The sequence below is a fragment of the Dreissena polymorpha genome, chromosome 8 (genome assembly GCF_020536995.1).
Source record: "Dreissena polymorpha isolate Duluth1 chromosome 8, UMN_Dpol_1.0, whole genome shotgun sequence".
Taxonomy (NCBI): domain Eukaryota; kingdom Metazoa; phylum Mollusca; class Bivalvia; order Myida; family Dreissenidae; genus Dreissena; species Dreissena polymorpha.
In genome coordinates this window covers 21992964-22017763 of record NC_068362.1, presented here as the reverse complement: position 1 = coordinate 22017763, position 24800 = coordinate 21992964, and the positions used below count along the sequence as shown (strand labels likewise).

The 24800-nt window shown below is 34.1% G+C and overlaps 1 protein-coding gene across 7 annotated transcripts in view; it reads right to left on the bottom strand.

The window, feature by feature from the left end:
• The window catches only part of LOC127840825 (polypeptide N-acetylgalactosaminyltransferase 13-like), a 71602-nt gene that overhangs the window by 12087 nt on the left and 34715 nt on the right, over positions 1-24800 (bottom strand). For 5 of the 7 annotated variants that reach the window (XM_052369242.1, XM_052369241.1, XM_052369243.1 and 2 more), the window contains 6 exons: positions 11325-11522; positions 6701-7292; positions 2994-3160; positions 1962-2139; positions 1438-1638; positions 754-871 (listed from right to left, as the gene is read on the bottom strand). In XM_052369242.1, the coding sequence (XP_052225202.1) occupies positions 754-871; positions 1438-1638; positions 1962-2139; positions 2994-3160; positions 6701-7194 (1158 nt within the window). In that variant the 5' untranslated portion in view covers positions 7195-7292; positions 11325-11522. Of the gene's footprint in view, positions 1-753; positions 872-1437; positions 1639-1961; positions 2140-2993; positions 3161-6700; positions 7293-7948; positions 8028-11324; positions 11523-14385; positions 14464-24800 lie in introns of those variants that run through there. The other 2 variants (XM_052369247.1, XM_052369245.1) reach the window with 2 other exon arrangements.

The following is a 24800-nucleotide window of genomic DNA, read 5'->3' as shown; positions in this document are numbered from 1 at the left end:
GTGAAGTCGATAGAACATGTTGTTAACGTTAGAATATATTGAAACAAAAACTGTATACATATATGTATGGAATACATAAACACACAACGCCGTGTTTACGTTTTAGTATAACTAATGAATAGTTAAGTATATTTTTGTTAAACACTAGAAACTGTCTAGTAAATGATTATTAAAATAATGTTCTTTTCTGTTCTTCAACTAAAGCTTACGCGAATTATGCGAACATACTCTTTACATATAACACACATACATGTATACGATGAAAATGCACATATTCACATTCTCTACATATGTTGCTTTTATAGTACATAAAACATTTCAAACTCAGTCAGTATATATTTTATTTCATCATTCACTATAATTAAATATTTCATAATTGATAAATTTCACCTAAAATCCCCTAGTATTATTGAAGTAATGATAGATGAACATAACTCGAGCTTTTAAAAAAATGGAGGCTAACAACCGATTCATCGCTTTGACAGCTATATTCAAGGGCAAATAACTAAGGCATGTGAGGATCACTAGGGTACTAAAACGTCTTGCACATCAACTTTCATGGGGTCGACTTGTTTTTAAGATTGAATTTAAGCGCGTATGAAATGGGGAAATAATTCGCTCAATAAACCAACATCATTACATGCATACTGACCGACAGAGTGACTGCAATACCCCTCTAAAACGTCTGCGGGATTACAACAACGATACAATGGGTCCATACGATTAGTGAATGCATACATCACAACCACTTACTCTCCACGCCATTTCAAGGTTTTCCCCTCCCCACACCTTCATCCCCTCGTCATATTCCCCTATCTCATGGAAGAACTGACGATCAATGGCATAGGCAGCACCCACCATCACCGTTCCGCTGCAACAATCGCCGACAAGTATGAACATGCACCTCTACACAAACTGCATATTATGGAGTAATTTCGCATATATATGATTTGAAGCATAAGTTACAAATTAAAACATTAGCTTGGACGAAGAAATCAGTAAATAAGATACCGTCTTAACCCATGTATGCCTAGCGTCTAGAAAAATTGCCTATACAAACAGTGTAGACCCAGATGAGACGGCGAATAATGCGGCGTCTCATCTTGGTCTGCGCTGTTTGCTTAAAGGAATTTTTGTAAGAAATATTCTAAAAATAGAAATAAATATACCATACATCCCTAATTTTGGAAATGAATTGACTGAATTTAGAAGGATGGGAGAGTCCACTCGGCATAAATGGATTAAGTATCAATAACACAAATCACAAAACTTGACATACCGCACGCGCACATCTACACCGACAGAAACTTACTAAATAAAATACGTACAATTAAATAATTACGTTAAAATAATGATGTGCAAAAGAAAATTAATATATGCAATCTGTTTAATAAAATATTAGTGGCAAAACCTAATAAAGAATGCTAAGATTCTCACGGTCTGGTTGACTCCGGTTTGGGGCCCACTTGGTCATTCCTGAAGAAGGTCTCGAAGAAGACGAGCCGCCAGTCGAACCCGTATCTGGTCATATAGTCTGTGTAGTGCTTGTACTGCATGGAGTCAAGCTGGATATAGTCCAAGGCACCCATGGCAATGGTCCTGCGGTCGCGTTTCACTTCCGTAAGAAGTGGTTGCAGCCTGCACAGAATAGGAACCAAACGTTTAAAAAGTAACATGAAATAGTATCCTATCATGGCCTGTGGTGCACAAGAGACGCTCCAAACATGTTCAAATTTAACCTGCAAGATTATTATAGCATTGACTGTTGTTTCCATACCATCATCGTGCATAGCTAGAATGTAAAATATATGTAAAAACAACGTGCATAATTGTGTTGATTTAAAACTAGAATTATGTCAGATGGACATGGATTCCCCCACTGTGGAGGACTTTAAATTTGTCGTGGTAAACCCAATCCTTTCGTGCAACATGTTTCAGTTTCTGAGTTTTCAAAATCTTACCAATCAATATTGACCTCCATATGGCTGTCAAAAAATATGATGACGTCCCCAGTGGAGTTCCTGTACCCGATCAGCCTCGCTTGGATGAGACCCAGGCGTTTCGGCACCCGGATCACCTTCACGAGGCCCATGGGGAAATGAGATTCTATGTAGGTGTCAAGATTGGACTTTATCTCCTCTGAAAATAGAATAGGTCTTTTAGCTGTGCAGTGTGTATAACTTTATATGGATGCCAATTCTGCAATGGATACTACTTCTTATGGTGCTGCTGTTGCTTAAGATGTGGCTTTTAAGCTACTGCTGTTAAGTTAATACTGCTACAATTATGAAGATGCTATTACATATATGATTACGTTGCATGCAAATGATACCAGCACCGTATCTAACCAAAATGTATTGTATCTTACTAATATATCCACCGTACCCTACTATTACTTGCACCATGCCTAAAGGATACTTCCACCGATACGTGTGCAGTATTTAATTGATTTGACCACAATACTCAACTAACATTTGAACAATATTTTACTGAAAACGTTCAACGTAATTAAACTTTACTTGCAAAATAAACACTTCATACGCAAACCGTCCCTTATTCATACTTACACCGTATCTCACAGACACGCACACAGTACCTTTCTCAAACTTACATTAAACTTCATGGATACTTGATCCGTATGCTAAACAAACTTTTATCACACCGTATCACACTTATGGGTGCCTTACTAATACATGTACACTATCTGAATACGATGTGTAATTCGATAGCCGTACCGAACTAAAACATTGTTAAGTAACGGTATGCCACTGATACTTGCATAGTACCTAACAAAAAATTGTACCGTATCACCCTGATTACTGCATCGTACCTTTCTAATACGATTATACGAGCTAATACTTGCACAGTATCTCACAAAACCGTTAACCGTACCTAACTAACAGGCGTACCGTATCTCACCAAAACAAACTGAACACATTATGTGTACCGTATCGCACTCTAACGCGCCCCCTACCCAACTAACACGCACGTACCCATCTGACTCCCGTCGTCGACCAGGATGATTTCTTTGAGCAGTTTGCGCGGTGTCCGGTTCACAATGCTGTAGATGGTGCGCAGCAGGATGGACGGCCACTCGTCGAAGAAGGGAACTATGATGCTGGCTGTTGGCAGATCGTTCTCGTACGTCACTGACCGGCAGCTGTAACGGTATTTTTTTTTCTTTAACCCATTTATGCATAGCGTTGAGATAAAAGGCCTTGGCAAACATCGTAGACCCTGATGAGACGCCGCATGATGCGGCGTCTCATCGGGGTCTGCGATCATGCGGCGTCTCATCAGGGTCTGCGCTGTTTGCTAAAAGAAATCTCTTTAAGAAATATTCTAAATATAGAAATAAATATACTAGACATCCCTTATTTTGAAAATAAATTAATCCAATTAAGAAGGATGGGAGAATCCACTAGGCATAAATGGGTAACGACATGTATCTTTATCTCATAAGAACACGTTTAATGAAATTTGGAGAAAAAGAAGGTACATAAAGAACATTTAAAGGCGGACCTGTGATTCAACGATGTGCTCAAATACTTTGGCAAATTCACGAATATTATGTCCCTAACGTATGCTTTTTGAATTATCTGTTTGATATTCAAGATAAGCTTTAACAAAAATGACAATTACGAGGTGTAATATGGAGCGCATTACAATGTTTTCTTTCAAAATGACGATTTCATCAATTAAAATATTCGGGATGCTATCTGAAATAAGACACGCTCAACCGAGACTCTGAAACTGAACTGTTCTTGATCTACTTATTCTATTTTCGGAGAATCATTTCAGAACGTAGCCAAAATATATTCAGAGCAAGTGCCATGCCGATTTGGTAAAATGCTGCAGCTCGAGAATTCGTAAGCTTTCAAGTTGATTTTAACAAGGGACCTAGCTGTACGTTTCTTAAAGATTGGGCAATAACAGTGACTTCTAGAGTAATTACAGCGTTTTACTATAGCCATATCGGTTTATGACCTCATGCGACCCAGTATGGCAGTGGGCCGAGATATTATTACTACTGACCAAGTTTCATGCAGCTTTAGCAATAAATGTGGCCTCTAAATGGATCACAAGGTACATGTTGACGTAGACAACGAACATAATGTCAGCAAAAGAAGCTCACAATGAACAAGTTATGGTCGACGATTACATTAGGCTGTCTGATAACTAGGTTGACATTAATAAGCCTACCATATGTCGTCGTTATGGAATTCCTATTATATAATTAATGATCTTGTAATAGATATGCCTTTTAACAAAGGCATGTGAAGGAAACGACATTAATAAAACATACTATATTACGCAAATACAGTAATTGAATTGGTAAATCAATTTAGATAATAACATAATAGGAAATTTGAACCCAACGCAGGGATCGCACTTAGGACTAAATAGTCATACGAAGAGATATAATAACAAAAAGCGCTTTAATAAACCAAAAATATGTCCCACTATAAAGATTACTTTTGTTTTAGTATAACATTCGTTCACATCGTTTTCGTATCACACATACACTGCCTTCGAGTTAGCCTCTTACACAGCGTAAATATATCGGTCAATCTGAATATGTGATGTTCACATTTGTTCATTTAAATTTAATAAAAGTCTCTTTTAACATTCAAAATGTCCCATTAAAGGGGCTTGTTCACAGATTTTCATATTTTAGACAAATAAAATATGTTTACTAACAACTAGTTTCAACAAGTCTTAAATGTTAATAAAAACAAAAAAAGTGTGTTTTTTGTGCCTTCCCTGGGATTTGAACCAGAAATCTCTAGAAGAATAACCCTAAGCGAATTACCCTTCCACTGCGCCACGCGGAATTTAGAAAGAATAAAAAATTAATGCTATCAGAGAACTCAACGCATGTGCTAAATTAGCTTGATACGGGTTACAGACACTTCATTATTTTACCGATTTCGAATGATGCTTATTCAGTCATTAACCCATCTTTGAAACGTGTTTCTGAGTTGAAAGAGTAATATCTCTTGTTTTTATATTATATGTACATTTTTTATTCTATAACATTTTTTAAAATTTATTTAACCTTTAACAAGTGCCTTAAAAGAAACCATCCAAGGATGAAATAAACGCCAAACGATATCAATTGATAAAATCTCCCACCGACAAATACATTTGCCACCTCAAATGCATTCACATCAGTGTTTTCATTTTAAATATGCATACATTAATTTAATGTGATTGAATAAACAAGTTTGTATGACATTCTGACGTTTGTTTTATAAAGGTGTCCAGTTTATATAAAATGTTCTTGTAATACAATTTTTACCAAACGATATCGACGTGCATAAATATTTCGCACAATTTTAAGTAAAATCTCAGATGGAACATTTAAAGGGACCTTTTCACATATTTTGGAATGTTTTGAAGTTTGTTATTAAATGCTTAATATTGATGAATGTAAACATTGAATCTAAAAAGCTTCAGTAAAAATATAAAAAGAATAAAAAAAGAAAAAAAAAGTAATCCTCAACTGGGCTATAATCACTAACCCCTGGACTAAAAGTCTAATGCTTAGACCACTCGGCAAGACAATTATTGTTGTATTTTATAATTTTATAAGCAACACTCATAGTGTCTAAAAATATAACGACAACAACAGAGCACTCCAAATTATTATATTGTTTCGCGTTGCAACGCTTCATAATTTTCTGGTTTTTAATTGTCAAAAGATGCATATAATAAATATTTTAGAGCATGGTTAATGTTCAGAATCACTCTTTCCTCACAAATATCGTAACTGCAACGAAAATTTGCGAATGTGATACAATTGTTTTAATTTTATGAATTGACCAAAACGTGAAAAGGTGCTTTTAATATTTGCAACGAGCGTATCACCATTTGGTCACTGGTAAAACATACAGTATCGTATCAAATGGACTTCTTCTATGATTAGCGGACTGAAATGTCTAGATTGTTTAAAAGTGTATAACAAAAAGACTTTAGAATTCGGCTCAACAAAATACATATATGACAAAACCCGACGGATACGCACGTCCATAACCCTTTGTAAACAGCTTCCATTTGACCTTTATGGGAAAAAACATCCTTATATGTTCGTGGTGATTTAAGCAGAAAGGCGACAAGCGCTTATATAAGTTAATTAAATGTGCGGCTTGATGCGAAAATGAGTCTTCGGCCAAATGAGGCCCGGGTCAGCATAGCTTGCGCACCCTTTCCGCTTTAAAGTAACAAAAGGCTTAGTGGTCTAATTATCGAAAAGTAACTTCCTTGGGAAATGCGCGGGTTGGCCAGGAGCTACCCTGGCTGCATATGGCATAAAACACATTTTCAGTAAAATAATCAAGAAAACAATATGCTTTATACATCTCATGGTCATGTTTTGAATGTGAAGAAAACGTATTGAATGAAACAAAAGTAGATTGTATGACTATGGAGAATCATGTTTATTTATTTTACTCTGAAAACTCGTATTGTCGGTCCGTATAATATAAATCTGTAACATCGGAATTATAACTTCATTACTGATCCAATTTACTGGTAATCAAATTCGCCAAAATGTTCCTGCTTTATTGGTCAAAAGTCACAAAAATTATTGTCGCATTGCAAACATAATTTGAATATGTGGCTAATCACGAATGCTACAATAACAACAACGGCGATCAAAACAAAAGAACAACAACAACCGTAACAAATCCATGCTTACCCAGGGAATCTTGAATCCGGGACCATCCGGTTTAGAGGTATTTTGTCGCTGGCCAATACGTTTAGGTTAAACTGCTGAATTAGCTGGCTGGCTTGCTCTTTCTCCTCGCCAACAAAGTGGACTCCCACCCCGTTCTCACCAGGCCGAGTCAAGTCATTCTTGCCGTAATTGTCTATCAGGGCATTGCCTGTTTTGGCAGACGAATCTTGTTGATATTCTGACCATGTCAACTGACGGGTATTTTTGTTACGGTTTTTAACAAATTCATTTGTGGTTTTATTTAGAAAAAATGATAAATGAGACTGCGTGCCCATCTTGGAAGAACGTGATTTAGAGTCACGAAAGTCTAACAATTGTCTGTCTTTGAAAAAATGCTGCCTGTCCGTGACTAAGGCTAACTGTATTGAGACGAACACAAGGATGAGGACAAAAATGGCGAACAGATACCGAAAGGCACAGCGCATGCGCAAGCTATTTGAACTGATCATCTTCATGTTGATGTTTGATAAGTGTCAGATTTTCAATCAGGCTCGTGCTTTTGTTTCCGAACGATTCCTTGGTTGATCGTAATTTGATTGCATCGCTTGTTATGCTGAAAAATAAATAAAAACAAAAGAACTAGAAACACAAGATCCCATTGGAAAACAACCGAACTTAGAAATCTCATGCGGCAGAGCTTGGTTGATAATATGTCCACTGCCGATATGACAGTCCGAGGTTCGTTGGTCCGTAGGCCAGTAAACATCCAGGGCCGATTATAGACGCCAAGTTCAGCTCTGCCGTATGTTATCATTAATGTAACATATCATCATATTGTGTTCCTTCTCCAGATTTTTGTACAGATCCAACTTTTTATATGTTACTCAAATTCAAATGATAACGCATATGACACATTTTGATCGATGTAATTTCTGTGACGAAATCCACCAGTTTAATCCATTGTTCTGGACCCGTGTTTACAAAACAGTTTTTTGCAATCGAAAATCGATTTTCTTGTCATTGAAAATAAATTTCCATTGTAGTTGATGGGCAAAAATGAAAATCGATGTCAGTTAAAATCGATTTTCGATTGCAAAATCGTTTCGTGAACACGGGTCTAGGATTTTCAGAACAATAATTCGGCCGTTGCTGTTGTTTTTAACAGTAATGTTTTAAAGCATCGATCAAATCCAATTATATATATTTCGGAGTATGTGTTGGTCATGAAAATATGGAAACGTCAACACGAATAAAGTAAAACGCTCTGACCAGTAATTCGACATTGTAAATCAGGTCTGCGGTCGGAGTGGTAAGCATTCGATACAAACGTTTCCCCTCAAATATGTTGCTGAAATTTAATAAAGACTAATGGACGAAATAATAAACAAGGATGTAATTTTGTTTTAGAGTCCTTCTTAGGCTCATAATTGTGTCATCGATCGAATCTACAGAGCCAGATTTAATCGATGTTTTCACTATTTATATTGTGTAGTACTTTTTATATATGTTTTAATTGATATTGTTGGTTTGTGGCATAATTTAAGTTAGCGTTGGTAAGCACTGAACGTGAACGCCATTTTATTCAGTTGAAGCCGCTTGATCTTATTCTTTTCATATGTGAAAAATCGGCCCGGGCAGATAGGTCAAATTGGCCAGCTGGATTTAGCCAACGATGATAAAAAATAAATCACAAATCAACGTAAGAATCCCATATAATGATCGGATAATTATACGAATTACACAAAATTTAACTCGCGCGCTGTGGGTTTTTTCCGATTTCTGAGCACGCTCGGGAGGTACAAACATTGGCATTAATACAGTAATGACTAGTAACGTCGATTTCCGATTTGCTTCCCATTCAGTAGTGGATAATAAGTACTTAAACGACAGTAGTGTTTCTTTTAGGAAACGTCAAAATTCAAGTCTTTGGTTTTTATTACTATTACCATATTATTAATAATTACACATAACAAATCTAACACTGATATACATGTATGCCAGACGTTTAATACATATTAAAGTCTAAATACACCGTTCAGATGTACAGCCGCCTATACGAATGGTCGACGCGCTAACATCCTTAAATAATGTATCGTAAAGCTCGTTAGTGATGTGCCTTCTAATCTTAAGATATTAGTCTCTAGCAAATAATTTCTTGACTTTTCAGATTAGATAAAAGAAAAGCACCACAATAGAGCTATATCAATAGACATATAAATATCCAACTGATATGAAACAATATATTAGTTCTAGGACTACGAATGGACTGAGGATATTAAGGTTTTTGTTGTTTGGTACTTTTCTATATGATTTTAAATATATTTGAATAGAATAATATACGATACGATGGAGTCAATGTCTTGTTAGTTTCGTTAACAAACTTTTATTAAAACTGAATGTCCAGGCCTACGCACAATATATGCAATGACATAGTTACGTGACCGAAGCCATTTACATGAACATGCAGCATTATATCGTGTTACATAGTATTCTTACATATAAAACACGATCGAGATTAGTTCATCCAAAGACAAATGATTATATCATGGTATTTTTATTAACTATAACGAACGTTTGAGCAGAAAAGGTGGTGTTTACTATTTAGCGATAAGAGAAATTATTGATTCACTCTCTGTTAAAATATGCTAGTAAGCTTTTGCTTGTAACTACCGCGCGTGCTGAAATATCGGAAAAAAACAACGCAATATGTATAAGACTAAAATTACATTGATATACACGCCAATTTGAGTTAATTCATCTACATGTATTATTATTTATACAGAGAGTAAATCTTAAACAGTGTGCATCATCACAGTAATAACGTCACAAGAGAAACGTCATAAACTGCGTAATCAATGGAATGAAAATAAAGCTGGTTCGGTAGTAAATTTTAGTGAACAAAATATGATATGTTATTTAAACGATAACACACAACAAAACTTGGCCAGACGTCTAAAATGGACCCTAGCCGCATAATGATATTTATTTCTGTTTGGATTATATTTTACGGCAATTCTTGTCATTATAACGAAATGAACAAAGAAACACAATAATGACAAGAATTGCCGTAAAATATAATCCAAACAAAAATAACATAATTTATCTAACGAGTCTCTTTGAAGATTGGACATATATTTAACTTGCAACTATTATATACCAATATTATAAATGCATATATACAACTACACTATAGACAATTAATGGTATATTTTGCAGGTAAAGCAATCGAATGGCGATGAAAAAAGATGACCCTCCATTTTTTGGTTATAGATGATTTTTGTGGATATATACATCTTAATTTGCGACATATACCTTATAAATTATACATCATCAATTTAAGATATAAAGGTACAGGCAATTAATTTTTAACCAATAATGGAAGTCATATCTATACATATCTATACATATATCGATACAATAATATTGAAAAAGAAAACCTTAAGTGCAAATTATGTAATATGAATACTGTAGAAACAGAGTATCATTTCTTACTAGTTTGCCCTATATATATATACGCACCTAAGAAGTCAAATTTTTAAAGTCACAGTAGGGCAGATGGCAAACAATTTCAAAGTTTCAAAGACTGATGTCCAGTGAAAATAAAACTATACTGTATAAAACTTAGCATAGCAAAGTTTATATACGAATCTGCAAATTTACGACGCCTACTAGATACATAATAAGTCTTTTAGAACGTAACAACCCTTTAACATTATTAATTAGATCTTTTATTTAACGCACAACATATCTTAACTCGAATTCAATTTCTCCCTCCTTATAAATTTGAAAAGCATTTATTTTAATAACACATTTTCAACAATTATTCAATGTAAAACGTGAAGGTTTACCATAATGGCAAAGCTTTTAATAATTTATGATAGTAATATAAGTTCAACTTTCAGAAAATTTAAATGTTTATTAATAACTATAACCATCAATCTCGTATTAAAATAATTTGATTTTTAATTATTTTGTTAACGTGTTGCTTTCTAGTTTTAGCAATAAATAAATGTTCAGTATCTATTTAGCTCACGATAATATACTACATTTATTGAGGTTTTGCATGTTTACATGCCATTGTTTGTAAATATTTCTATCAAGTTGCTTATGTAATATGTAGTTTGTAAATACATATGTATGTTTGTATTGATTTAGCTTATATTTACCTGTCATCAACTGCAAAATTGATACATACATTACCGCGCATTACCGATACTAAAATAATTTTCAGTAAATGAATACTGTACTTCTTAACATAACATTGTTTTCAAACGAATATATAATTATTGTCTATTATTCAAACTTTTTTAAGTTAAAGAAATATTTTTTGCACTAAATTGTGTTCAATTTAACATTTTATCCACATCTGCCATTACTTGTATATATCAAAAAAGTTTATGTTCATATGTGTAGGCTAAGAGCTTGTATACGCTTTCTTGCTAAAATAAACGTTGTTGTTGTTGTTGCTGTTGTATATCTTAATAGTCAACGGTAATAAATTCTTACTATTACAACTAAGGATACACACCAATGGCGGAGCGTAACTTAGACTTAGTATATCAATAACAAATAAGACAACAACAACAACAAACTTAACAACAAATAACACTAGTATATATTAATCATAAAAACCACTAAAGCTTACATGTATGTCGCCGATCCTTATCAGTTACAGTACGACCCAAGAGGAGCTATGCGACACATGAGAAGTCCGCATATGGCCTGGTGTCTGATCCCATCCCTTTATCATGATAAGGTCCTTCCTAAACCTATCTGCGCAAACGGTTGATCAAATCTGATAATAAATCGTTCACAGTTGGAATCGCACTGGGAGGAGTTTAACCTGCAAAATAAAAACGCGCTAAGGTCCACGTTGCGACATGATATTAGACACAATCCGATTACAAATCGGTTCATCTGAATGTCATGAAAACTCAAAAGAAAAAATACAATTGTTCAGAATTGAGAATGTAAACATCATAATTGCTTTCTTTACAATCACAGGCAATGATTTCATACGATAGCTTTATGTAGTTACGCAGTTGAAATGAGCTTCCCTTAAAATCTGAAGCGTGACAAATTTACTTCAGTTGTATTACACTACATATAACTGTGGAATACCGTTAGGGCCATCGTGGTTACACATTACAATCCAGAGGGCGAGAATGCGAGAACGCGAGAGTACGATGACGAGAATGCGACAATACGATGACGAGAGTGCGACAATACGATGGCGAGAATGCGAGAACGCGATGGCAAGAATGCGAGAACGCTATAGTACGATGACGACAATGCGACAGTGCGATGACGACAGTGCGGCAATACGATGGCGACAGTGCGATAGTACGATGGCGACAATGCGAGAATGCGAGAACGCGAGGGTACGATAATGAGAATGCGACAATACGATGACGACAGTGCGACAATACGATGGCGAGAATGTGAGAACGTGATGGCGAGAATGCTAGAATGTGAGAACGCGAGAGTACGATGACGACAATGCAACAATACGATGACGACAGTGCGACAATACGATGGCGAGAACGCGATGGCGAGAATGCGATGATACGATGGCGACAGTACGATATGACTTTCGCATTGTCGTCATCATACTATCGCACTGTCGCCATCGTATTGTCGCACTGACACATTAGCGTCATCACGCCTTCGGACACTCGCGTTCTCGCATTCTCGCCCTCTGGATTTTAATGTGTATCCACGATGGCCCAAACGGTATTCCGTGTATAACGGTGTTAAAGACAAAGAAACAAGAACAAAAGGCCGACTTATAATTAGCTTACTGACATTGTATTCTAGTTGAATTTAAATTAAAAGTATACTACAGTAAATTAATACTTATATTTGTGTTGTTAAATTTAATATTGGAGTATGTATCTGTGAAAAAAACATTACACATGTTTATCTAGATGACAAATGTATATTTTCATGGCGTCTCTTAACTATCGGACGTATACTGTTGTAAAAAGTTGTGTGTATCTAAGCTTTCGGACAAGAACAAACTCCGAAAACTCCGAGTATTAACGGTCTAATATAATCAAACTATGACGGATAATCCTACTCAAGGTTAAGTCCAGAGTTACTCAGAAACATCTCTCATTACTTAATGAGCATAACTCTGGTGTTGTTCTTATGGAAACAAAAACTACAACTCGGAATGTTGCAACTTGTAATTATCAAATTACATCAGTTTTGCATCGTCATTACTTAAAAATGTGTAGCGTAGGATAATACACACTTCACTTCATATAAGCACGAACCATGAATACACACAATAAAAGTTGTACTTCAAGTAAATATGTGTCTACGGATTAACGGACATTTTAACGAATGACTACATATGACTGCTCAATTTGCAGCTCTAAGGCCATGCAACCTACTAACTGAATAATTCACAATGTCCGTGTTTATTTTTTTAAATATTTATAAAGAAGAAATGAGTTTATATTGAGCATCACACTGGAAAATATGGGTTTACTGCATGTGCGGTAAGTGTCGTCTCAAATTAGCCTACACTTTTCCCGTAAACTGAATTTTCGCTAAAACAAGACTTCCGTTAAACGAAACATATCATCAAAACGGAATAACCCGTCCCTGAATAGTCTGTGCGTTTTTAGCACATGCATTAAGCCCCATTTTCCCAGAGCATGGCTCAATTCTTTAATGCATCGTCAACTCTGCGTTCGTGTTGCTGTCGCACTTTTTGACGTCTCTCGTTGAAGAAAATACTTATAATGTTGCCAACATTTCTCGCCTACTTTCCTTATACGTGCACCAATCCTTCGCAGATCCAAAAAAGCGTTGCAAGCAGGAAAACATTGCAGATGAATAAGTTGATATTTATATAGTACACATAATGACTTTAATGCACGAATACTTGTTATGAAACTAGTCAAAGTTTCCGGTGGTAAGATTTATATTTAAAATGTCCTTGTTTGTTTTAATGAAAACATATGATATCTGAATGTCTCAAAGAGACATTTTTAACATTTTCTAGCGTTTTGATTTTGATTTTAAACATATGTAAAAACAGTTTTATCAGTGAATCGTAACGGCAGCGATAAAATAGTTTGGAATGTTTTTGTACGTTTTCGTGAACTGTCAACACTTGGATCGCTTAAAAAATACACAGCTAATAAGTATATACCAAAATGGCCAACATGTACTTGTTAAAGTATAAAGTTTTTGTGTCCAGACCCTGGTCTGGAAAAACGTGAATTTTTTTTTATTCTTTTTTTCCATATAACAACACATTCTGGTTATAATATTAGTTCAGTAGAACTGCTAATATCTTTTGAGTTATTAAAACTTTGAATCATATACTTCGAAATACATACATGTCTTTTTAACAATACAGATTACAATCGTGTTATCTGTATTGGCTGTCGAAAGTTAACATTCGGAATAAACTTGTCCAATACACTAACTATAACATAATATTCCGAGTTAAACTGATCGTATAGCTACTGAACAAACTTAAATATACAGCGACGAATCTTCAGCGTTGTTACAGCTAACAAGTTGTTTATAAACCTTGGTTTGTTATGAAAAACCCATTTGTCGAGTAAATGACCAAATATGAGCACATTAGTTTGTAAAATGGTTTCGATATTTTTGCAATCTAATGTAATCTTTAGCTGTGTTGTGAAGCGTTCACAATCAAATTTAATGATCAAAGCAGTACTTACTTGATTTGCATTAATGGCAAGCGAACTGAACTCCCTGAATGGTTGTAAAATTGTTCACTAAATGATTATCCATTTCCTACGGAAACGTATATGGTACACCCCAATAATGTAGTCCTGCCGGAATAATTTATACCGACTTACTGTGAAATAACATGGTATGTCGACATAGTTTTGTAGCTTTTCCCACCTTAATTTTACTCGTCATAACGACATTAAGTTGAAGTCTCGACGTAAATGTTTCCGGCTTTTCCCGAAAATATATTTGGTCGACATGATCTAAGTCGACAAATCTACATAATTTTTGACGTCATGCTCTTGTGAAAATGACTTGCCATCATAGTTTTAGTCGACACGATGAGTTAATTTTTTAGGCATGACACCTTTTTCATATCATGTCGTCATAGAATTTTGACATCATCACATTATTGCAACTTGGTTCATGACTTCCGGCGTCGAACAGATGTTTAGTTTCTGGTATATTCTTTTGAAACACGCAAGGCCTCAGACAGTCCATTTTTACATCAGGAATGCTTGGTATAAAGGTAAAAATAACATTTGCAAACAATAAATATTAATGTGTTCGTTGGATTTTATGGGCATTTAGAGAGCTTTAATCTCGATTGATTCGTTTAGATATTTCTCTTTAACTAATACACGCAAAACGTGTGTTTAACGACTCACAACTTTTTTTTATATTGCAGATTTGTGTCTTAGTGGCACTGAGGTTTTTCATTTCGGCTTCCTTGCGAATTGGAAACCATTGATCGTATTCAAGAGAGATAATTTGTAAAGAAACCGCAGTTTGGGTGTAAAGATGACTTCATACCCGTCCTAGAACATGTGTGTGAAATGCAGCGGGAGCAACTGCCAGTTCCTGAATCGATTGAAAGTGCGACTTCTTTGTTCTTGGCCTTCACTGAAATATTGGATGGTTACTAATTACATATGCACAAATATATGCTTAAAAATTGGTTATATTTTGCAAATTTAATTGTTATGTTAGTTTAGTTCAAGTAAGTTTCGTTTCGAGTTTTATTTACAATGTTTCGACAAACAACACAAATTGATACTCTTGTTATTGGAATTGATCTTGAAGTAGATAAACGTTGTTATTTTGTTTGCTAAAATAAATTCACTCATATTGTTGTACACATTTACAGACATTGCAAACTTGGAAAAAACAGATTCACAATGTTCTTCATTTCATTGTTAGATTGCATAAGAATGAATGAAACGTTACTTATTGTTTGAAAACATGGCGCTGTATTAGTTATGAAATCTTCGTAAATTGTGGAATGTTCCTTTTAAAATATGGTTCTTTTAAAAGATTTATTAATATTTCATTTCAAACTTCAATATATTCAACAAAACGACTATTGTAAATCTTATATTTAATATTTAACACTGTCGCAAATATATGATATGTTTATTTTGCATTTTCTTACTTGATTTTCTGTTCCTGAAACTCCAGTGTATATAGTACATGTTTGAAATAGATGTTCATACTGCAATTAGATTTTTATTTTTTTTGAATGGTCAAATAATTCGTTTTTGAGAAAATGGAAATTATTCAAATGTGACACAAAATTGGGTTATTTGTAGATCAATTTTAGGGCTAGTTAATGTGATCGGTCTTTTCTTCATTGTCCGTCAAAATTTGCACTAAAGCGAAATCACCTACTCAGCTGTGTCAATAATACCATGAACAGTCTTCAAAGCTAGTAAGGTTGTAGTTTGCTTTTATCTCTATATTATGTCCACATCGCACATAACTTATCAAAATATTTTCAAAAATTTGAAATATTTGTTTACGAGCCGGTATAGTTTTATATGCGTTGTGATACACGTACCCTTTGACTAGATCGGTCTATGGTCTGACTCTCTCTCTCTCTCTCTATCTCTCTCTTCTCTCTCTCTCTCTCCTCTATCCTCTCTCTCTCTCTCTCTCTCTCTCTCTCTCTCTCTCTCTCGCTATATATATATATATAGCATATATTATATATATATATATATACTATCTATTATATAATATTTATATATATATATATATATACTATATATATTTATATATATATATATATATATATATATATATATATCTATATATATATATATATATATATATATATATATATATATATATATATATATATATACTCAACTGGATCATTGAAAGCGTATTATGCATTTAGCCGCCAATTTTACGTGCAGTCATCATTGTAAAACGACAAAAATGCACGGCGAATATTAAAGTAACGGTTGACTTTAATAACATTTTATTTTTCTTGCAGTTTATTATTACATAATTACAATTGCCCTATGTTTCACTAGTGTACATTATTCTGATTGGCTATAGTATATCATTTCACTTGCCTTTAATATTCAATGAAGCGAGTTGCCTCCAAGAAGCGCACGAGGAAATCGAGCGTGGGACAACTTGGTTTAATTATGCGATGTGCGACATGCACACAGTCAAAACTGCGTATTGTAAAAGGGGCGCCTACTAAATTCATGCACGAATAAATCCCAAATTATATTGTATTTTAGCCAAACCATTGAAAACATCTGCAGAACGATAATCGTAATTGCATGTATAAGAATTGAAACGCTCTTTTCTTCGCTTCATCGATGTAAGTAGGTTAGTTTTGGTATTTAATTCGGCTTTATGCAAATTAGTTCCTCACACAAAACATGCACATTTACAACTAGAGATAACTAGACATCTTACATTTAAAAAACCGGAAAGCGCGTTCAAGATAACACTTTAATAGCTGCAGTGAAGTATCAAGCAGATACATAATGGTAAGCATTAATATACGATTCAATAAAAACTTTTTTTAGATTTAACTAAGTTGACCTTCAAATCTTCGCATAGAAGCTGATAATTTAAATTATAAATCTATAATTCTAAATATCAAATTTAGAAAGATGATTTATAAAACAACATAACAGCTAATGAGTGTTAAACTGTTCTTCAGTATTTATTCAGAAAAAGTAAGACAAATGAAAACAAAGTTAAGGACATATCACTTTCTGAAATGGTCAGAAGTGAGTGGGGTAATGTAAAACAATAACTCCTTATATTAACATTGTATTATGAAGTTTGGAACAATGTGCGCAATTAAAATAACATATGCTTCAGTGATACATGAACCAGTTCTAATGAAATCTTTTTAAAAGAGTATATGATAATATGTTTTCACCTTAAAAACCATTTTCTTCTTGGGCTTTGGAAGTCCTTATTTTCTTGTTTTGTTCATAAATCCGTTGACACCAGCTGGAACCTACACTTCTGTAGTAGATAATGTTAGAGTATTATTAAATAAAAGAAACACTGAAAAAGGGATACTTTTGTGCAAGAAAAAATGTAAACAACTAGAGTAAAAAAATAGTACACTTGAGCAAAAATGTGTTTGTCAGAAACACTATGTCCCCTTCTGCGCCGCTTTGAAGCTATATGTTTGACCTTTGACCTTGAAGGATGACCTTGACCTTTCACCGCTCAAAATGTGCAGCTCCATAAGATGCACATGCATGCCAAATATCAAGTTGCTATCTTCAATATTGCAAACGTCATGGCAAATGTTAAAGTTTGACGCAAACAAACAAACCAACAGACAGCGCAAAAACAATATGTCCCCACCACTATAATAGTGGGGGATTTAAAAAGTATGGTGGGCCAGAAATGATAATTTAAAAATGAAAGATACATAAATATTGAAAACATGTTAATAAAAACCCTTTTATTTTATAGCGTATGTTAATACTATAAAGATAATGATATATCAATGTGTTTGTTGAAATGATATTTTACACTGTTTCCAAAAGTTTCAATCAAATTTATATTTGTAATCCTGGTCAACCATACTAACTATTTTTAGACTCAAGTTGTTTACATTTCTTTCTTACAAAAAATGATCTTGTTTTTCAGTATTTTTAGTGTGTTATATTTAATCATACTCTAACATTATCTTCTACAGAAGTGTAGGTTCCAGCTGGTGTCAATGGATTTATGAACAAAAAAAATAAATAAAATAAGGACTTACAACGCACAAGAAGAAAGTGCTTAATAAGGTGAAATCATGTGATTATTTACTCTTTTTGAAAGATTTTATTAGAACTGGTTCAAGTATCAGTGAAGTATATTATATTTTAGTTCTGCTTATTATTTCAAACTTAATATAGAATGCTAATATGAGGAATTATTATTTGACATTACTCTAACCACTTCTGACTATTTCAGAAAGTGATATGTCCTTAAACAACAAAACAATTAACACAAATAAGAGGGCTAAGAGCCACTGGGTCGCTCACCTGAGGGAATAAGATGAAATTAAAGACGAGTTAAACTCGTGTGCAAATAATTCAGAACATTTATATGACAAAAGCTGACATCAAGTCGAGGTTAAGATCTTCCAAAGTATTTAATATAAGCATATATAGAAAATTACCCGACCTGGATTTTAATACGGATTGACAAGAACCATTTTACAATACAAAAGTATCAAGGAAACATACGCTTTGACCAAAGTTCATGAAGATTGGGATAAAAATGCAACTTTGTTTTTACATGTTTACATTATAAACGAAAATAGAAAACTGCTCCACCCCATGGTATAACTAAGTACACCCTATTGAAATACGTTTGCTTGTTTAAAGTGTACATTTCCTACATGTTGGAAAAGACCAATATTCATAAATTAATGGGGTATTGATAAAGACTGATTTCCTTAATAGTGTATAGTTAGTTCTTTATCAACTCAATTAATGAAAGTTGATAGTGACAAATGTTTTGTATAAATACTTCAAGATTTTGTATAAGATAGAGTCGAGTTTGGTTAGCCGTCACGACTGGACGAAGGTGCTCGGCTAATAGATATTTTACAATGCGAACTATACGATCACTATAATAAAGAAGGTTTTAACCATGAATTGGGTTGTCATTCTATCGACTATGTGATAATGGCGGCCATTTTTGCCCCACCTATCAGTACCAATTTTCACTTGTTTGAAAAAATTAATAATACCAATTTTCTGACTAAGTTTCATAATGAAGACAATTCGCTTCCGTTTTTGAGTGAGCATCAATTTAAAATGTAATTCTAAAAACTAAAAAAAAACGCGTGTGAGGCACACAAATAACATTTGTGAGTGATGTGAAGTTTATTGAACAGGATGTGACATGGTAAAAAATAAAACGAGGTTTGTGACTTTGAGAGGGCCTTTCCTCAAGCTTTTGTATTTTTCTATTGACGGGCGGGGTGTGAGAAAGACTCTGGATATTGACATAATATGTGTATACACACATAAGGTCATTGTGATTGTGATTGTCATTGTCTGGCGCCTCCGTGACGCATCAATAAACATGTTAATAGTTCACCGTGACAGTAGCTAAAGTGAACAAGAGTGTTTAAGGGTTTATTGTGAATGCTGTCCCGTTAATCCCGTGTAAGTTGTGAAATCATGAACAAACGCCAGCATTCATCTACTGCGAGCGAGTTAACAGACAATAGCTCATTAGACTCGTCTATATTCGAAAGTTTTAAGGGGCAGAAGTCCAAGAAAGACTCGAAAAAGAAAAAAAATGAACAGGAAAGTCCCAAGCAACAATCTTAGGAAGTTTATCAATTCGCTCAATAGAATCGCGGCTCGAAGAGATTAGTTCCAAGATTTCTACAGTCCTTACGAAAGATGACACCTCCATTATTCGTACCATGATTAAGGAAACGTTCGATGAAGTCAAAGATAAATTTTTGAGCTCAGTCGTCAAAATGTTGGAAATCATTGAATGCAGCATATTCGACCAGACAAAGGAAATTGAATCGTTACATTGCCAAATAACCAGCAAAGACAAAGAGCTGCAAGACCTGAAAACAAAGCTGAATGACTCAGAAAAGCGTACTGCAGAAATTTTAAATGAGCACGAGCAGTATAGCCGTAGAAACAATTTGCGAATTACGGGTCTACAAGGAGACGAAGACTTTCAGTCCTCAATAGCGTTGACTTAAAAGGTGTCGTCCCTTTAACGTTCCAAGCTTGGTCTGCGCGTTGAAAAGGAGGATATAGACATAGCGCATAGGATAGGGAAATATCACCGAGAGAAGATCCGACAGGTCATCGTCAGGTTCATACGGCGCCAAACAAAATCGGATGTAATGCGAAATGCAAAGCTACTCAAAGGTTCTGGTATTTTCTTGAATGAAGACCCGACAAAATTGAACGCTGAAGTTCTATCGTCCGTTAGGCTGAAGGACCCCGAGACGGTGGAGCGAGCGTGGTCGTTCGATGGGAAGCTGTATGCACGCTTCAGAGGTAAAGAGCGCTTTGAGATAATCGACTACGAACATTTTCAGACAAGGCTCAGCAAACCATGGCCGAAGGCTGTAGCTTCACTATCGTACGCCAGCAGGGTTTCAGCTAGCACAAATCGACGCCGGTAACATAGAGCTCTCCGTGTTAGAACTGACGGTGTTTTTTTTTTGCTATACCATATCATTAACAGTTTATATTCACGTATTTGTAATACGTGTGCAAACCAGTTTAACCATGACATTGAAACTAGACCACCCTAATATCTGTGTTGTGTGTTTTTTGATCCTGTTGTTCTCTTGGTTTTTTATTGTTTGTAATTTCCTAACTTAAGTATTTTTTTTTCTCTCTCTAATTCGATAAAGATACGTACTTTTTTAAGCATATCATACTTATATAATCGATCTTAATCTATGTCTATTGTTATAAGACACAATCTCATACGGTGTAAGTTCACACACGCAACGTACGCATGCATGTACGAACACACACACACACGCTTGCGCGCGCGCGCGCGCACACACACACTTACACACCCATCCACACGCACACATGCAAGTAGTAGTAATATATACTTTTATATTTAGAGGCCTATATATACTAATGGGGAATATAGCGTGATAAAACAATTACCCATAATATGCTATTGTACAATATTATATTTGTAAAACAATAGTCGTTTGTTTATGTATGCATATTAGTATGGACCGAGTAGTATTGTAGCTTCGTTAAGTCGACAGGTGCCATGGTGTTGTTTTTCTTGTTGTTGTTATTGTTATATGACACAGCCCCCTTTTTTGGTTACAGTGTAAATCGATAACTAACGACTCGAAACACATAAGCTGTAAACATTTTACAAACACACACTTTACACATACGCATGCGCACTCACACACCAACGCACGTGCACAGATGCACGCACGCGTGCGCGCACACACACGCACGCAGGCGCGCGCGCGCAAACACACACACATGCAAGAAGTAGAATATATTACTTTTTCAACATTTAGAGCATATACGTTTACTCTATTGCAGTTTTTCCGGGTCTTTGTTTGGACTGAATCGCCTTGTAGCTAGCTTCGTTAGTTTAGTTTTTGTTTTTCAATAATTTTGAGAACATCTTACACCTGATGATTACTTATGAATAATTACAATATATTATTCTTAGTGAGTTTTTCCTTACATGTACCTTGTAGTATCCACTCTCAAGTTTAATAAAACTGAAACCAAGGTACAAAGATTAAAATAACACTTTTTCTCCCCAAGATATTCTTCTTCATTGAAGAAGAGTACATAAGTAGGAATTAAAGGGTATGATCTACCTTTATAACATATTTACTTTTTTTAAATGCTTGTTCAATTATATTATTATATCAAGTATTATTTCTCCTATTGTACATTTTTGATAATGCTTCTTTTTTGATTTCGCGGGAAGCGTTCTCAATTTTTCGTTTTTGACCATGTAGAGGAAACTCTTTGTTACTGACAATTTATTTAAAAAAAAAATCATATTATTATCCCATCTAAATGTATAATATATTTTTTTAACTTTATTTATACAAATATTGTTACCTGGTAAATATAAAATCGGATACAACAGGCTAGGCTGGATCTATTTTTAATCTCTTCAGATTTCTTGCAACACTTTAAAACCAATGGAATTGAACCATGTTTACAATCGGACCACTCGATAATTACTATAAACTTAACCTTTAGTAACTTTCCTCATAAACCAGGTCTTTTGAAACACGATAACTCTTTACTGTCAGACATAATGTATGTACAGGAAATCAACAAAAAAATTGATGATATTAAACTTCAATACGCACTACCCATTTATAATTATCAAAATATAAACGATATTCCCGACAGTGAATTACAGTTTACGATAAGTGATCAAATTTTACTAGAAACCCTGCTTATGGAATTAAGGGGCAAATCTATTTCATATGGGTCTTATAAAAAAAAAGAGAAACAAAACTTATAGAAATCAAAATATTAACAAGAATTAAAGAGTTGAAAGAAAACTTCCTAGATGAAACTCTGAAGAACTTGAAAATTTGAAAACTGAAATAAAAAATATTCAGAGCACACGTTTAAAAGGATACATGCTAAGATCTAAATTTCAGTGGACTTAACAAGGTGAAAAGCCATCTAGATATTTTTGTAGCCTTGAAAAAAATAATGCAATAACAACATCAATATAGAAACTAAAAATGAAGATGATAGTGAAATAACTGACCAAACCGGTAATCTTAATTCAATAGCATCGTATTATAAGTCTCTATATAAACAAAATAATGATTGCAGTAGTGAAGACTTTACTTACTATGTAAAAGACATAAATTGCCCAAAATTAAACCAGAGTGAGTCCATTTTAATCGAAGGTGTTATAACTTTAGAGGAAGCTTCAATTGTTTTAAAAAAGATGTCAAATAATAAAAGCCCAGGCAGTTCTGGCTTCAGTGCAGAATTTTATAAAATGTTTTGGAAAAAAAAGGTACTTTTATTGTCAGATCCTTAAATGAAGCTTATAAGTGTGGTCATTTATCTATAACACAAACTCAAGGTATCATAACCTGTATCCCAAAGGGTGAACAATCTTGGCTTTATATAAAAAAAATACTCTTTTAAGTACTGTTTATAAAATTGCCTCTGGAGTAATAGCTTACAGATTTAAATTATTTATTGACAAGTTAATTCATAACGACCAGACGGGTTATATTAAAGGGAGATACATAGGGGAAATACTAGGTTAATTTATGACATTATGCGCTATACTGAAGAAAACGAGATCCCAGGCTTACTTCTCCTAATTGATTTTGAAAAGGCGTACGATTCATTGGCCTGGTCCTTTGTCCTGTAATTACGGTCCTGACATAAAACGTTGGTTTGAGGTTTTATATAAAGATTCTAAATTAGCCGTTTCTCAGTGTGGGTACTTATCTAACTTTTTCCCTATTGAAAGGGGCTGCAGGCAAGGAGATCCCCTCTCATGTTACATTTTTATCCTCTGTGCCGAAGTTTTGTCACTTGCATTGAGAAATAACAATAATATAAAAGGTATAACCATTCATGGAACTGAAAATAAATTGTCCCAGTTTGCTGATGATACTACTATTTTATAAGACGGTACCGAACAATCCCTAAATGAGACACACTGTTATACATAATTTGCATATATTTCAGGCCTTAATGTTAATTTTTATAAAACAAATGTTGTATGGATTGGCAAGAACAAATTTAGTTCATATACCATAAAAACCAAATGGAAACTAAATTGGATGCAACAAAGCTTTAAAATGCTTGGAATACATTTCCATGTAGACCTGTCAAAAATATTAACAATTAAATAACGATAAAAAAAATTGTTAAAATGGAAAACATTCTGAAATCGGAAAAGAAGAATTTTTAACACACATTAGCAAAATTGTGATTATAAAAACACTTATTGTGTCATTATTCAATCACCTGTTCATATCATTGCCCAACCCAACCATTACCATATTAAATTCAATAAAATCTTCTATTCTCAGTTTTATTTGGGATGGGCATAGTAAAATAAAGTTCACAACACTAGTTAAAGAACATAATGACGGAGGTTTAAAAATGATCATTTTGGATGCATTTATTCCAGCATTGAAACTTACCTGGCTACAAAAACTTCAATCCTTTAGTGGAAATTGGACAGACATCACAAAGATGTATTTTGATAAGTATAAACTCTTTAATTGCAATTGTCATTACGCTTTAAATACAGCTAATAGAATTTGAAATCCTTTTTGGGTAGCTGTTTTAAAAAGCTTCTCACTTTATTGTAATAAATTGGATTTAAACACAGAAGAGTTTCTATATTATCCACTTTTCTACAATCCAAACTTATTAATAGGAAATAAAAGTATTTTCTTTAAGTCATGGTTTATTGCTGGAATTCATTGTATAGGGGATATATTTAAAAATGGAACCTTTATTCCTTTAGATAAAATAAATAGAATGTATAATTTGAACATAAATTCCATTCATAATGCAGGGGTAAAAAAGCAATAGATGAGTTTTTGAAAAAAAATGTATCTTGTCCCACCCAACAAATTATAAAACCCTTTTTG